Below are 13575 nucleotides of genomic sequence, written 5' to 3'. Positions count from 1 at the left end.
AAATAAAATAAAGTGATGTGCATCATATTGATACAGGTGACACACGTGAGCCCACTCATCATTTGGACCTGGTGATCTTAACAGTGCTGCGGGTGCCAGTGGGCAGGTAGGGCTGGAGTGTTTTATGTTGATTATTTTTGTAAATACATCATTTTTGGGATTAAAGTCCTACATCCTGTTTATTTTCCCTCTTTCACTCTCGGTTCTCACATCAAGATTATTTCATAATCAAAAAAACAACAAACAAACTAAAATATAGACTGCACAGAAACAGGTTCATCAGGCGCATTTATCAAATATACAGTGAATTTAACGGCCCTGAGACACCACTCTTCCCAAGAACCACCAGCAATAAAGAACTTCTGGTTCGGAGGCTGGAACCAATCAGCACATCTCATCAATCACTCAATCAACCAGACACACCTGCAACAAATCACCCTCTCAGGTAACACAACAGAGGGGCGTTAAAGCACCTACATTTGTAGAGATGTTTGTAGGATCTCTGGGGTCATAAGAGCAGGATTTAAACGTCTTCTTCATTGCCTGGTATTATTCACTATCCGTAGATAACCAGAACAAACTCAGTATTGTACAGTCTACATGTTCTTCTTAATGGCTTTGATGATGAAGCACTTTGTTGTTAAATGTGTCTGTGATCATAACTGTTGTAATATTGCAGGTTTTTGTTTCACAGTTGTCACAGACACAAACAAATAAATGTATGAAACGATAATAAACCAAACTATGTAAGCCTAAATATTTAAATAGTTTTAACAGTTTTTCCTCACTGTGGTGCTTTTCAATGGATATCCCACATGTGTGATTAAACTGTTTATGGTTGGGTCAAAGATAATTTATCTGTTTTACAATTAAAGCAAGATACAATCACAATGTTGAACGTGACTGAACTCTATCGTCTGTTCAAGTCCGATGGATTTGTTTCAACGCCTCTTTTATATCCACATAAACTCCGCAGCACTTACTTGTTGACTGAAGGTCTGGGTTGGGATGAACGGTTGTAGGAGCGTTACGCTAAACGAAAATATTAATACAAATATTTTGATACACGCACCAAAACAAAACGCACGTGGATTCAAAGGAGTTTCAAATTCAAATAAACAACTGTTGTTGTAATGAAACAAAAAACGTATTTTCTTTCTATTAAACTCGATCTCACGTTCACGCGGTTGGAAACAGTTGCTCCTCGGCGTCCCTGTCATCACGTACACCTGTGTGTCCGTTGTCCTGAATGACGCGCAGTGATTGCATCCTGCTTAACTTAAATGTGACGCCTTTGTAGTTCTTTAATTAAAAACAACAAAAATGGCTCCTACAGTTACAGACATCAAATGTTCTTTTCCATTCACAACTTTCATTGAAACACAGTCATGTTGCCTTTTCTACCATGTGGACATTCAGGGGTGACAACACAGAATACCTTCATATGTATAAAAAACATCAAGACATCTTGTGAATACGAAGGTGGACATTTCTTTAGAGGGGTCCAATTAAAACATTTATATTCCGACTGACTGTTGGACAAATAAAAATGATTCTTACACTTCATGGTATGTTATGTCAGCCTGTTGTCTGTATATTTATATACTGAACTGAAGGTCTGCTATGAGTTTGACCGGCCACTAGATGTCACTTAGTCCTGAGTTTGAAGCTCTAGATATTCTCTTGGACAGAGCTTCATTTTCCGTAGTGTATGGATATGCATGTTACATATTAGCAGATGTGAAGACTCAGTTTTATAGATAGAGCACCTAATGTTCCCTCGTTTACATGTGGTAATTTCTTGTTTCCTTCAATGTGAAACGCATTTCCACCTTTAACATTTGATTGCCGTCACAGTCAACATCCCGCAGTAACACAAGAGTTGGAATGAAGCGCTTAGTAGAAGTAGTGTGTGGCCCTGAAAAGGACCTTTGTGTTGATGGTATCAGCAGGTTTACTTGGAGCTGGTGTACTTGGTCACGGCCTTGGTGCCCTCAGACACGGCGTGCTTGGCCAGCTCCCCGGGCAGCAGCAGGCGGACGGCGGTCTGGATCTCCCTGGAGGTGATGGTGGAGCGCTTGTTGTAGTGGGCCAGACGGGAGGCCTCACCGGCGATGCGCTCGAAGATGTCGCTCACAAAGGAGTTCATGATGCCCATGGCCTTGGAGGAAATACCGGTATCAGGGTGGACCTGCTTCAGGACCTTGTAGACGTAGATGGCATAGCTCTCCTTCCTGGTCTTTCTCCTCTTCTTGCCGCTCTTGGTGGCTTTAGAAACGGCTTTCTTGGAGCCTTTCTTCCCTGCTTTGGGCGCATCAGCAGGCATGATGTCCGTGATCAGTAAAGTCAAAGACAGATAACTTCAGCCCTGTCTGAAGACAGGCTATATTTGAGCCTGATGCAAATGTCACTGCGTTGTTGCTCGTATATCATTGGCTGGCTTGTTGTAGACTAACTGAGCATGCGCTGAAATGAAGCGACAGTCCTCCTAGATCCAGTTTGATCGTCGTATTTAAAAACGTTTGAAGAAAATGTAGTTGAAAACACGTGTTATTAAAGTGTTCACTGCTCCAGATGCTCCGAGGTGAATCTGATAGCGTTAAAGATGAACATAGTTACTGATTGTAGGTCATAGTTTAATATTATGTGATGATACAGTAACCACTATACTATAAAGAGATTATTAGAGGTTTAGTGCCTCTATGATTAAGAACATGTAAACTACAGTTGTGAACACAAGCCTGTAAAGTAATTTCCCTGCATTCAAGATGCTACTAAAGTAAAAGTAGTCTTAAGTTTAGGGTAAGGGTTAACCTCAATGCAGAAAAACTCATATTTCTTGTGTGAATGTAATAAACACAATTATATTAGATTGTATCATAATGAATATGAGCGTATAATATATGCCAGAACAATAATATATAGTCTGAATCATATGAGAGGAATCATAGATCCAGAACAAACCAAGGGTTGGTAATGTGGGACGATGTTTGCATTTAAAAATCAATGGGTTGTTGATCAATATAACTATATTTCTCTTTTAATATTTGTCATGTTTGTTTTCATGACACTTCACCTGAAGGTGTTGAGATGATTGTTGGTTGAGATCAACTAAAACACATTAGAACAGGCCCTAAGGAAATAAATCTCCTCAGAGAAACAGTCTACTTGGACCAGCTTCCTTTTTTCCTCTTTAAGAAACCTGATTAAATAAAACAACCTTCTGACTTATTGCATCATCATTCTGTAACCTACAAGTGCCTCAGATTGAGAAAAATATTTAAGGAGTGAGGAAACAAAACCATAGCACATTTGGTCTAAATTTTCAGGATCCTTGACAAATATCTACGTTGTGAGTGAGTTGTGGTTAAAGGTGAAATGTTAGTGTTGTGATCTCTGACGTGAACATTACTGTAGAAGCATGTTTAGCCAAAACCTTGTAAATAAAATGGCAAATATCTTTGATCCAACCTGAATCCTCAGCTCAGTGTATTATAGTGTAATTGTGTATATTTGTGTAACAGCTACAGAAAGAAGAAGCTCTTCAGTGAAGAAGTGTGTGGCTCTTAAAAGAGCCGTTGTGTTGTTGCGGTGTGAGGGGAGTTTAAGCTCTCTCTCCACGGATGCGGCGGGCCAGCTGGATGTCTTTGGGCATGATGGTGACCCTCTTGGCGTGGATGGCGCACAGGTTAGTGTCCTCGAACAGGCCGACCAGGTAAGCCTCGCTGGACTCCTGCAGAGCCATGACGGCGGAGCTCTGGAAGCGCAGGTCGGTCTTGAAGTCCTGAGCGATCTCCCTGACGAGGCGCTGGAAGGGCAGCTTGCGGATGAGCAGCTCGGTGGACTTCTGGTAACGACGGATCTCTCTGAGAGCCACGGTCCCGGGCCTGTAACGATGGGGCTTCTTGACTCCGCCGGTGGCCGGGGCGCTCTTACGGGCAGCCTTGGTGGCCAGCTGCTTCCTGGGAGCCTTGCCTCCGGTGGATTTACGGGCTGTCTGCTTGGTTCTTGCCATTGTTTCTTGTGTGTGTGACGGGAAGAGACGCGCTGCTCTTAAACTGTGAGACCGGCTGTGATCCGTGACGCTAAAACGGATCTCTGGCTCGCGATTGGTTAGGGGCTCCTCGTGGGGCGAAGTGCTGCGAATCTCCGCAGCTTATTGGCGGAGAATCGTTTCAAAAAGTCCGCCAAGAATCCAGAGCGGCCGCCCTCTGCTGGAGCCTCGTTTCTGATTGGTCCATCGTGAATCCCGGCTCGCTCCCCGGATATATAGAGCAGGGCTGCTGGCAGCGATCTACAGTTTCTCTGAGTTAATCTCTAGAAAGTATCTGAACATGTCTGGACGAGGAAAGACCGGTGGAAAGGCCAGAGCAAAGGCAAAGTCCCGCTCCTCCCGTGCCGGACTCCAGTTCCCAGTGGGTCGTGTCCACAGGCTCCTGAGGAAGGGTAACTACGCCCAGCGTGTCGGAGCCGGCGCCCCCGTCTACCTGGCGGCCGTGCTGGAGTACCTGACCGCTGAGATCTTGGAGCTGGCTGGAAACGCTGCTCGCGACAACAAGAAGACCAGGATCATCCCCCGTCACTTGCAGCTGGCTGTCCGCAACGACGAGGAGCTCAACAAGCTGCTCGGCGGAGTGACCATCGCTCAGGGTGGTGTTCTGCCCAACATTCAGGCCGTCCTCCTGCCCAAGAAGACCGAGAAGGCCGCCAAGTCCAAGTAAAGACCAGAACCCGACTTCAACCAATACAACGGCTCTTTTAAGAGCCCCCCCACTTCTCTCTGATAAGAAGCAATGTCCCTCATGTTTCTGAAATATATTTACAAAAAATGGTAACTGAAGTGGTTAACTTAACTTCTAGAATGTTAAACAAGCGAGAGAGAGGCGCATACTTTAGGCAGCAGCCATGTCCTTTATTACGACTCCAGTTAACAACAGCAACAACAACAAACAATCAGCAGCGCCCTCTACTTACTAGTTCGCAAGTGCAGCTCAAAACCTCAGTTACTGGTGCACTTTACAGTCAGGATCCTGCAGAACCTAGAAAAGTCTAGGCTAAATTTAAGTTTTTATATAGCCTACAGGGTCCTTAAAGGTCTGGATTTGGAGGGGATGTGTTAAATGTGACCTGGCAGAATGAATTAACTTGTCTATTTTAATTTCTCTTGTATTTTTCTACCTTAAGTTTTTATTACCTTGCTGGTATATTATACTTGAGCTGTAACTCCACATTTTACCCTAGAAGAAGAAAATGTTTCTCCAGATTCTGATTTGAAGTCTGCACCAAGGAAATGGAGGGAAAGAGGGCTGCGAACAAAGGTCCAGACATGGGTTAATGCAAAGTCAGTGAAGTGGATGGAGGACGACTAATATCATGGCTGAGACCATCAGGGGGTTATATGAGGCGCCATGTGTCGCAAAACATTCAAACATTGGGACAATGGACAGTAAATGGATTCTCACATGAAATCTGAAAAGCACCAGCCTGTATGCTAACACAATGCTAACACAATGCCCATCAAGTCGAACTACAGATTTTTTGACTGGCAGAACCTTCAGGCCTCCAGGCCTCTACGACCAGTCGCCAACACTGACCCTTGGATGGGACGAGACAACTTACCTTGACTCGGTCCTGACATAAAAAGCGAGAGCATCATTATTGATTGATGTTGTTGTCAGGTTGTGATGACTGGATTGCCAGGTTGTCGCTACAGCGCCCTCCTATGTTTATTTGATGGTAAATGCAGGCGGACATTGATTGACTAACTATGATTAAGAAAATGTGAACTACAGTTGTGAACACAGTCTGTCAGCTGTTCCCTCATATTGCTTGTGTGTAAAAGGGGGTCGATTTAATTAACACAGTTATATTAGATTGTATCATTATGAATACTGAGTATAAAATATATGCCAGAATAATTATAAATATTCTGAATCATACATGAGAGGAATCATAGATCCAGAACAAACAGATAATTCAAGTGAAGGGGAATGTGGTACATTTTTGCATTTAGAATCAATGGATTGTTGATCAAGATATTAATATTTCTGAGTAATAACAAGCAACAAGACTTCAAATTGAATACTTTAAAAAATATTTGTCATAATGTCTGTTTTCATGACACTTCACCTGGAAGATGTTGAGAAGATTGTTGGTTGAGATCAGATAAAACACATTAGAACAGGCCTAAAGGAAATACATCTCAGAGAAACAGAGTCTACTTGGACTAGTTTTCTTTTTTCCTCTTTAAGAAACCTGATTAAATAAAACAACCTTCTGATTTATTGCATTGTCATTCTGTGACCTACATGTGCCTCAGATTGAGAAGAATATTTATATTATGGAATAATTTGTCAGGATCATTAAACAAATGTTTTGAAAAGTGAGTTGTATAATATTGTGGCTGAAGTTGAAATGTTAAAGGCAGCATCTTGTGATTTATATGTAAATATTTTAAATGTCCAGAATATTAATATAATTTCTTTGATCCATTCTGAATCCTCAGCTCAGTGTATAACAGTGTTATTGTGCATATTTCTAAAACAGTAAGAGACAGAAGAAGAGTGTGTGGCTCTTAAAAGAGCTGTGTGTGTTAGTGTTTGTGTGTGTGTGTGGTTTGTCGTTTTCTGTTGCCACGGTAATGTTATTACTTTTTCCTTTCAGAGGTGTTAAAACTCATTAAATTTGTACTTTAAAAATGTGCAGATACCCTGATGATGTGGGGAAGAGTTGCCAGGACATGAATACAAAATATTCATTATCATACTGTGTTTACCTGTTTCACACAAGTGAATCTCAACCATATTAATAGTTTCATAATGTATCTGATACTAGACGTAAATTAACTCTTTTCATATGCACAGAATATTAATTAGCTTATCATTAATAACAGTATGTGATCTGGTAATGGCTTTTCTTTTTATTTGATTCAGTGTGACTTATTTATTCCAGTACATAGATTATCCAGTCTTGGCTCTGATGCATCATTAAAGTAACTAAGTAATCAATTACATTTTATGCAGTGAAAAGTATTTTTATATTCCCCCAACAAATAGTGATGTGGGAGTAGATGAAATATAACCAAGCAGGAGTGAACAGTGAAAGTAAGAATATCCTTAATTGTGCCCTTTGGCACTTAATAATAATATTAATAGTAATATTATTAGGACTGAGACACTGATAACAGATGTAGAAGTAATAAAAAATATTCTTTATTTATACAGACTTTTTCTTATTATGGGTACATAAAATTCTGTACAGATAAGGCAATTAAAACATCATAGTACAAATACACAACAGAAAGCCAGTAAAATTTAACACATAGTCAAAAACAGGAAGAAAACAGAAAATATTACAAACCAGCACTAAGCCAAGAAAAAGGAAAGTCTACCCAGAACAACCAGCTAACTTCTGAATACAAAAAAGGCATTTTATAAAAATGAGTTGTTAAGTTGTAAGGCACTACTGACAGTTCGTGGTGAGGACAGGAGTCTTTCAGAAGATGTGTGTGGCTCTTAAAAGAGCCTTTTGTTGGAGGGTTGTTCACACGGATGACGGCTCACTTCTTCTTGGGTGTTGCCTTCTTGGTTTTGGGCTTAGCGACTCTCTTTACAGGTGACTTCTTGACTGCAGAGGTCTTCTTAGCCGCTTTCTTGGGGGTCTTCACTTTCTTGGGGCTCTTTGCTACCTTCTTGGTTGCTTTCTTGGCCGCTGGTTTCTTCGCCTTCTTCGGGGACTTCTTGGTCGGTGTCTTGGGCTTTGGAGCCGCTGCGGGCTTCTTGGCTTTAGTAGTTTTCGCTGCGGGCTTCTTGGCTTTCAGAGCGGGTTTCTTTGCTGGCGTCTTGACTTTGGGAGCGGCCGCCTTCTTTCCCAGCTTGAAGGAGCCAGATGCTCCGGTTCCCTTCGTGTGGACCAGAGTCCCGTTGTCCACCAGACCCTTGACGGCGGTCTTGACGCGGGAGTTGTTCTTTTCCACGTCGTAACCTCCGGCAGCCAGGTTCTTCTTCAGGGCGGCCAGAGACATACCACTCCGCTCTTTGGATGAGGCGACAGCGGCCACGATGAGCTCCCTGAGGCCGGGGCCGGTCTTCGCCTTGACCACCCTCTTCTTCTTGGCCGCCTTAGCCGGAGCGGTGGTCGGAGCTGGAGCTGGAGCTGGAGCGACTTCTGCGAGTTCTGCCATTTCTACGAAGTTTTGAGTTTCCGTTCACAACGAGACGAGAGTGTCTGAACTGTTGGAGAGCACAAAGCACGGGGCGGTACTTAAACACACCATGAGAACCGTGGAGACTCAACCGTGCCGCGGCTCCTGTGTGCAGTCTGAACTTGGTGTCACTTGTGTTTTCTCCTCATCGATAAAAGACGTTAAACTAAGTGTAGGAGCAGAGCTGCGGGCTGGCAGCGGGGGAGCAGACAGCGGACATGTGTCTCTTCGTGTTGAAGTCACGTAGAGCTCTGAGGATCTGTGCGTTTCGTGCGGGGAGCCTCCAAACCGCACACATTCAGCGTCGTGTCCAGCGCTGCTCGGCGACTTTTCCCTCTCATTTCTCTGCTAAAACGTTTAAAAATGCTGCAGAGCTCCGTCAAAAGCTGTTTTCCAGCTGGCCCACATGTTCGTTCAGGGACTCGAGGTGAAAACAAACATCCGGTGATGATCGGTTTGTCATAAAATGAAGTTATTCTGGTGGCAGCAAACACACCGAGGATGGGCCGAGGACACACTTCCGATCAGAGCTGCTCCCTGAGGCTGTGAACGTTTCTGCTGCTGAGGACGAGATTCAATATCAATAAACTGGTAATAATCATAATATTAATGAACATATTGACAATTAAATGACATCCATCTTATCAGCAAGTGTATTTAATGTAACAGTTACACTGTTATGTGAAGTGTCACAACAGAAAGTTCTGACATTTGGATTCTGAGAAACTGTTTAGATTTTTACTGATGAAGCTGATCATCATTATGATCATTATACAGACACAGAGTGGGATTCAGATTTTCTATCAGTGTGTGACATTTAATGCACTACTTCTACCCTACTTGGTCAAACAGTGTTACTAGTGTCAGCCATGCAAAATAATGATAGATTCAGTCAAAAATAATAAACACATGTTGAGTTGATTTTAAGAGGTGCTGATATGAAAATGTATAATTCATATTATTTTCTGAAACGAGAAATATGCTAGCATGATGTAGAGCAGATAATAATAATAATAATAATAATCTTCATAAAACTTTATTTATATAGCACCTTTTTAAATCAGAGTTTACAAAGTGCTTTGACAATCAAGTGAAAAGCAGGAAACTCATGAAGACAATATTACTGAATAAGCATCAACAGTCGAGTGAAACACAGAAAGTCTAGTCTTGAGTGAGTTAAAACAAGAGGGCAGAACACAAGTACCCAGCAAAGTGATAAAGTGAGACTTATTTGCTCTTTGAGATGTATTAAAATGAATAAAATCATAATAGTATTGAGCATATTGACAATTAAATGACATCCATCTAATGCGGTGTGATGAGTGTTTTTACATGGAGCCTAACAGACTGTTTTCATGATAATGTAACATTGCTCAATATTAGAAAACTTCAGTGTCACACAACAGAAAGTAATCAGACTTATAAAATGATTAAAACAAATGACCTCCAGCAGTATTACTGATGGAGCTTATAATATAAAGAGACACTGAAGAGGATGTGAAAAGATTCAAATTCACATTTTAGGTCCATTGTAGTCTATCAATGAAGTAAAATGTAATGAAAACTTTCTCTGCTCTGGGTCAGACAGTTTTTCATTGGGGCAGCAAGAAAAATGTTTTTTTTTTTTTTTGGGAGGTGTGGAGCTGGAAAGGTTGACCTTTCTAGAAAAAGCTGGACATTTCAGGCTCCCCTTCCACACCTGAGCCCCCTGCTCCTTCAGTGAGTGAGTGGGAGTGAAATACCTGAGAAGGTGTGACATCAGTAGAAGAAGAAGAGGCCAATGTTTATTTTTAATTATTTTTTTAAGAAACCATGAAGTGAACAAAATAAGGAGAAGAGACTTTTTCATCATCACTACCTGTGTATACTAGTTTTTATAAAGGTGAATAATATCACATGATGAATATTTACTCTGCTCCAGAAACATGTCAGAAATGTTCAAATTTACTTGTAACTAGTGGGATAGCCTGTAACTTCAGTTGGAGATTTTTATGCCCAAACAAACTCTTTGCTTTCATGACTGAATAAACAAACTGACTTTAAGTTGATGAAGGTTCTCAGTCATCCAGGTCATGGTAAATCTAAGTGCTGTATCGTAGGCAACTGGACAGAAGCAAGTCCAGTTGCCTACGCTAGCACTTAGATAAATATGAATCAATATTAAAATTCAGTTTGAATTTATTCTCCAAAACTACACTGTGAAGGTAAACCCTTAAAAATAAAGTGTAAGAAGCCAAGTTAACCGATGTCGATAGAGCTGTTAAGTCAAGTCTAAATGTTTATTGTCATGTGCATATGACAATAAAGTTTCTGTGTACAATAAAATTATTTCTTTGTCTTCCACTTTGAATAATATTGCAGGATGAAACACATGGTATAAAATTAAAATATAAAAAGTACCATTATATAAGAAACATTAAGAAAAATACCATTAAAAAAATATGTACAAAAGATGTTCAGTACAAAATGTAAATATACAGTATCATACATTGTAAATACAAATATATAAAAGACAGTGCAATATGCATTGTTAATTATAATATGCAACATTTATCCCTCAAGGACAGATCTTACCTTCAAAAACGATTCCACATTTTGATACACTTTAAAGTAACTCACTATGGAACCATTTTAAATTCATTTTCATTTTCGGTTCCTTTACGTGAAACCTTTATGCAGCCGTCTTGGCCTGGACTCCCTTGTAAAAGATTCTCAATGAGAATATTCCTGTTAAAACATGTTGATCCTCTGCTAACTCGTTCCACACAGAACTAAACCTGAACGTATTCTCAGTGAGTCGGTGAGAATACTGCTACCTGACTTCTGCAACTGGGCTCAAATTAAGATAATTTCAGTTTGCTGCCACAATTCCTGTCAGTTTTAGTTCCATTAGGAGAAAGTTTCAACTCCTCGTTAGTACCATACACTCCCCATGAGTCATGGCTGCTTTTGAATGGGCTCTTGAGCAAAAAGCACTGGTGGCAGAGTCACATTAAAATAAACGACAGAAGATTTAAGTACGTTTGAGGTCCACAAACTTCATGTTTGAATTGAGGACAGAAATCAGGAATGACTCTTTAGAAGTAGTGTGTGGCCCTGAAAAGGACCTTTGTGTTGATGGTATCAGCAGGTTTACTTGGAGCTGGTGTACTTGGTCACGGCCTTGGTGCCCTCAGACACGGCGTGCTTGGCCAGCTCCCCGGGCAGCAGCAGGCGGACGGCGGTCTGGATCTCCCTGGAGGAGATGGTGGAGCGCTTGTTGTAGTGGGCCAGACGGGAGGCCTCACCGGCGATGCGCTCGAAGATGTCGCTCACGAAGGAGTTCATGATGCCCATGGCCTTTGAGGAGATACCGGTGTCAGGGTGGACCTGCTTCAGGACCTTGTAGACGTAGATGGCATAGCTCTCCTTCCTGGTCTTTCTCCTCTTCTTGCCGCTCTTGGTGGCTTTAGAAACGGCTTTCTTGGAGCCTTTCTTCCCTGCTTTGGGTGCATCAGCCGGCATGATGTCCGTGATCAGTAAAGTCAAAGACGGATGACTTCACGCTGTCTGAAGGCAACATATCTGTGAGCCTGATGCAAATGTCACTGCGTTGTTGCTCGTATATTATTGGCTGGCTTGTTGTGGACTAACTGAGCATGCGCTGAAATGAAGCGCCAGTCCTAGATCCAGTTCGATCGTCGGATTTAAAAACATTTGAAGAAAATGTAGATGAAAACACGTGTTATTAAAGTGTTCACTGCTCCAGATGCTCCGAGGTGAATCTGATAGTGTTACAGATGAACATAGTTACTGACTGTAGGTTATAGTTTAATATTATGTGATGATTTTAATACAGTAACTGAAGAGAGTGAGAGGTTCATCACCACTATCCTATGAAGAGGTTTAGTGCCTCTATAATTAAGAAAATGTAAACTAGTTGTGAACACAGCCCGTCAGGTTATATCCCTTCCTTCATTCAAGATGTTACTAAACAAAAAGTAGTCTTAAGTTTAGGGTGAGGGTTAACCTCAACGCAGAAAGACAACCCATGTGACTTTTATAGTGGTAAAGTACTTTTTAAGTAAAGTACTAGTTCATCAACAATTGTACTGAAATACAAATACCGGGATCACATTACAGAATGGTAATAGAAAACTAAGAAATGTCACTAAAGTCTGGCATTTTAATAATATTTAGTTTCTGTTTATGCCATTTTTAAGTTCATTAACCTGCGTTATTTCTTAAACTTAGGTATAGTTCTTTGTAATCCCACCACTTTGTAGCTGCCGGTCAGGGGGATGTATAATTCACTCAATGCAATGAAGCTTTCAATGTCATCATTAAATGTATCTCTAGCAGTTGTACCACCTTTTGTCTGCATTAATACAAGAGGAAGAAGACACAGGGTCTACTCGGCTAACGTGTGGAACCGGATCATCTCGATTCTGCGTCATAACTGTTGAAGTGCCTCATAACGCCACTTTGCGGTCCGTTGCGTTGTGTGCGTGATGTAAAACATCCTACTGCTGATCATCATGTATTGATGATGTAGAACCATTTGGTGATGGGTTTAGATCGACAGTACACGTTTAGTACTCATAGTATAATAGTAGGCCTATAGTTTTACGTTAAAAACACTTCAGTGGTTGTAAAAGGAGGAATAGTCTTCAGAGTGGGTGGGTGGCTCTTAAAAGAGCCGTTGGGTTTCAGTATCAGCGGGTCAGGATGGTTTAACCTCCGAAGCCGTACAGGGTGCGGCCCTGCCTCTTCAGGGCGTACACCACATCCATGGCGGTGACGGTCTTCCTCTTGGCGTGCTCGGTGTAGGTGACGGCGTCGCGGATCACGTTCTCCAGGAACACCTTGAGCACACCGCGGGTCTCCTCGTAGATCAGACCGGAGATACGCTTCACTCCACCGCGGCGAGCCAGACGGCGGATGGCGGGCTTGGTGATGCCCTGGATGTTGTCACGGAGGACTTTGCGGTGACGCTTGGCGCCTCCTTTACCGAGTCCCTTGCCTCCCTTTCCTCTTCCGCTCATGTTGTCAGATTAGTATTCAACAAAGACGACTGTGCCTCAGACCTGCAGACACTGTGTATTTACAGCCTTTCTGCGGACGTGTTTGAGGACAAAATGGCGCGAACTTTGGTGGGAGGAGACAAGCTGAGCAGCCCCGCCCACAGATCTTCTGTCAGAAGTCATCAGGATGATCTTTGAAGAGGCGCTGTGTGGTTTAAATGAAGTAATTCAAACTCAGAATTGTAATATTTACGATATTAAATATGAGATTACAAAACAAAAAAAAACAGTTTGTTTGGGCACGAAAAATCAGTCAGTGAAGATCTTTCTCCAAACTACATTGTGCACCAGTCATGTGTTTTTATAAAA

General features: G+C 41.8%; 6 protein-coding genes across 6 annotated transcripts; 1 reads left to right on the top strand and 5 right to left on the bottom strand.

The window, feature by feature from the left end:
* Positions 1-1913: 1913 nt before the first annotated feature.
* On the bottom strand, positions 1914-2335 carry LOC311269466 (histone H2B 1/2-like). The gene has a single exon (XM_084373617.1). It carries the CDS (start codon positions 2324-2326, stop codon positions 1955-1957), a length of 372 nt encoding a protein of 123 aa, XP_084229743.1. The 5' UTR covers positions 2327-2335; the 3' UTR covers positions 1914-1954.
* Positions 2336-3604: 1269 nt separating this feature from the next.
* On the bottom strand, positions 3605-4095 carry LOC311269463 (histone H3.2; the record flags this gene model as incomplete). Its single annotated transcript, XM_084373614.1, has 1 exon — positions 3605-4095. The coding sequence occupies exon 1, from the start codon at positions 4013-4015 to the stop codon at positions 3605-3607; it is 411 nt and encodes a 136-aa protein (XP_084229740.1). The 5' UTR covers positions 4016-4095.
* A 229-nt stretch (positions 4096-4324) lies between these two features.
* LOC311269465 (histone H2A-like) lies at positions 4325-4802 on the top strand. Its single transcript, XM_084373616.1, has one exon. The coding sequence runs from the start codon at positions 4335-4337 to the stop codon at positions 4719-4721; it is 387 nt and encodes a 128-aa protein (XP_084229742.1). The 5' UTR covers positions 4325-4334; the 3' UTR covers positions 4722-4802.
* Positions 4803-7189: 2387 nt separating this feature from the next.
* Positions 7190-8435, bottom strand: LOC311269460 (histone H1-like). Its single transcript, XM_084373611.1, has one exon. The coding sequence runs from the start codon at positions 8180-8182 to the stop codon at positions 7559-7561; it is 624 nt and encodes a 207-aa protein (XP_084229737.1). The 5' UTR covers positions 8183-8435; the 3' UTR covers positions 7190-7558.
* Positions 8436-11285: 2850 nt separating this feature from the next.
* Positions 11286-11720, bottom strand: LOC311269467 (histone H2B 1/2-like). The gene has a single exon (XM_084373618.1). The coding sequence runs from the start codon at positions 11705-11707 to the stop codon at positions 11336-11338; it is 372 nt and encodes a 123-aa protein (XP_084229744.1). The 5' UTR covers positions 11708-11720; the 3' UTR covers positions 11286-11335.
* A 1141-nt stretch (positions 11721-12861) lies between these two features.
* On the bottom strand, positions 12862-13255 carry LOC311269470 (histone H4). Its single transcript, XM_084373621.1, has one exon. The coding sequence runs from the start codon at positions 13225-13227 to the stop codon at positions 12916-12918; it is 312 nt and encodes a 103-aa protein (XP_084229747.1). The 5' UTR covers positions 13228-13255; the 3' UTR covers positions 12862-12915.
* Positions 13256-13575: the final 320 nt, after the last annotated feature.

The sequence above is a fragment of the Pagrus pagrus genome (genome assembly GCF_965226575.1).
Source record: "Pagrus pagrus genome assembly, chromosome: 14".
Lineage (NCBI taxonomy): Eukaryota > Metazoa > Chordata > Actinopteri > Spariformes > Sparidae > Pagrus > Pagrus pagrus.
The sequence above is the reverse complement of the archived record's forward strand: the minus strand, read 5'-3'. Positions and strand labels throughout refer to the sequence as shown.

Coding starts and splice junctions, on each gene's coding strand:
- LOC311269470 (XM_084373621.1), bottom strand. CDS start 13,227: ATGAGCGGAAGAGGAAAGGGAGGCAAGGGACTCGGTAAAGGAGGCGCC.
- LOC311269466 (XM_084373617.1), bottom strand. CDS start 2,326: ATGCCTGCTGATGCGCCCAAAGCAGGGAAGAAAGGCTCCAAGAAAGCC.
- LOC311269465 (XM_084373616.1), top strand. CDS start 4,335: ATGTCTGGACGAGGAAAGACCGGTGGAAAGGCCAGAGCAAAGGCAAAG.
- LOC311269467 (XM_084373618.1), bottom strand. CDS start 11,707: ATGCCGGCTGATGCACCCAAAGCAGGGAAGAAAGGCTCCAAGAAAGCC.
- LOC311269460 (XM_084373611.1), bottom strand. CDS start 8,182: ATGGCAGAACTCGCAGAAGTCGCTCCAGCTCCAGCTCCAGCTCCGACC.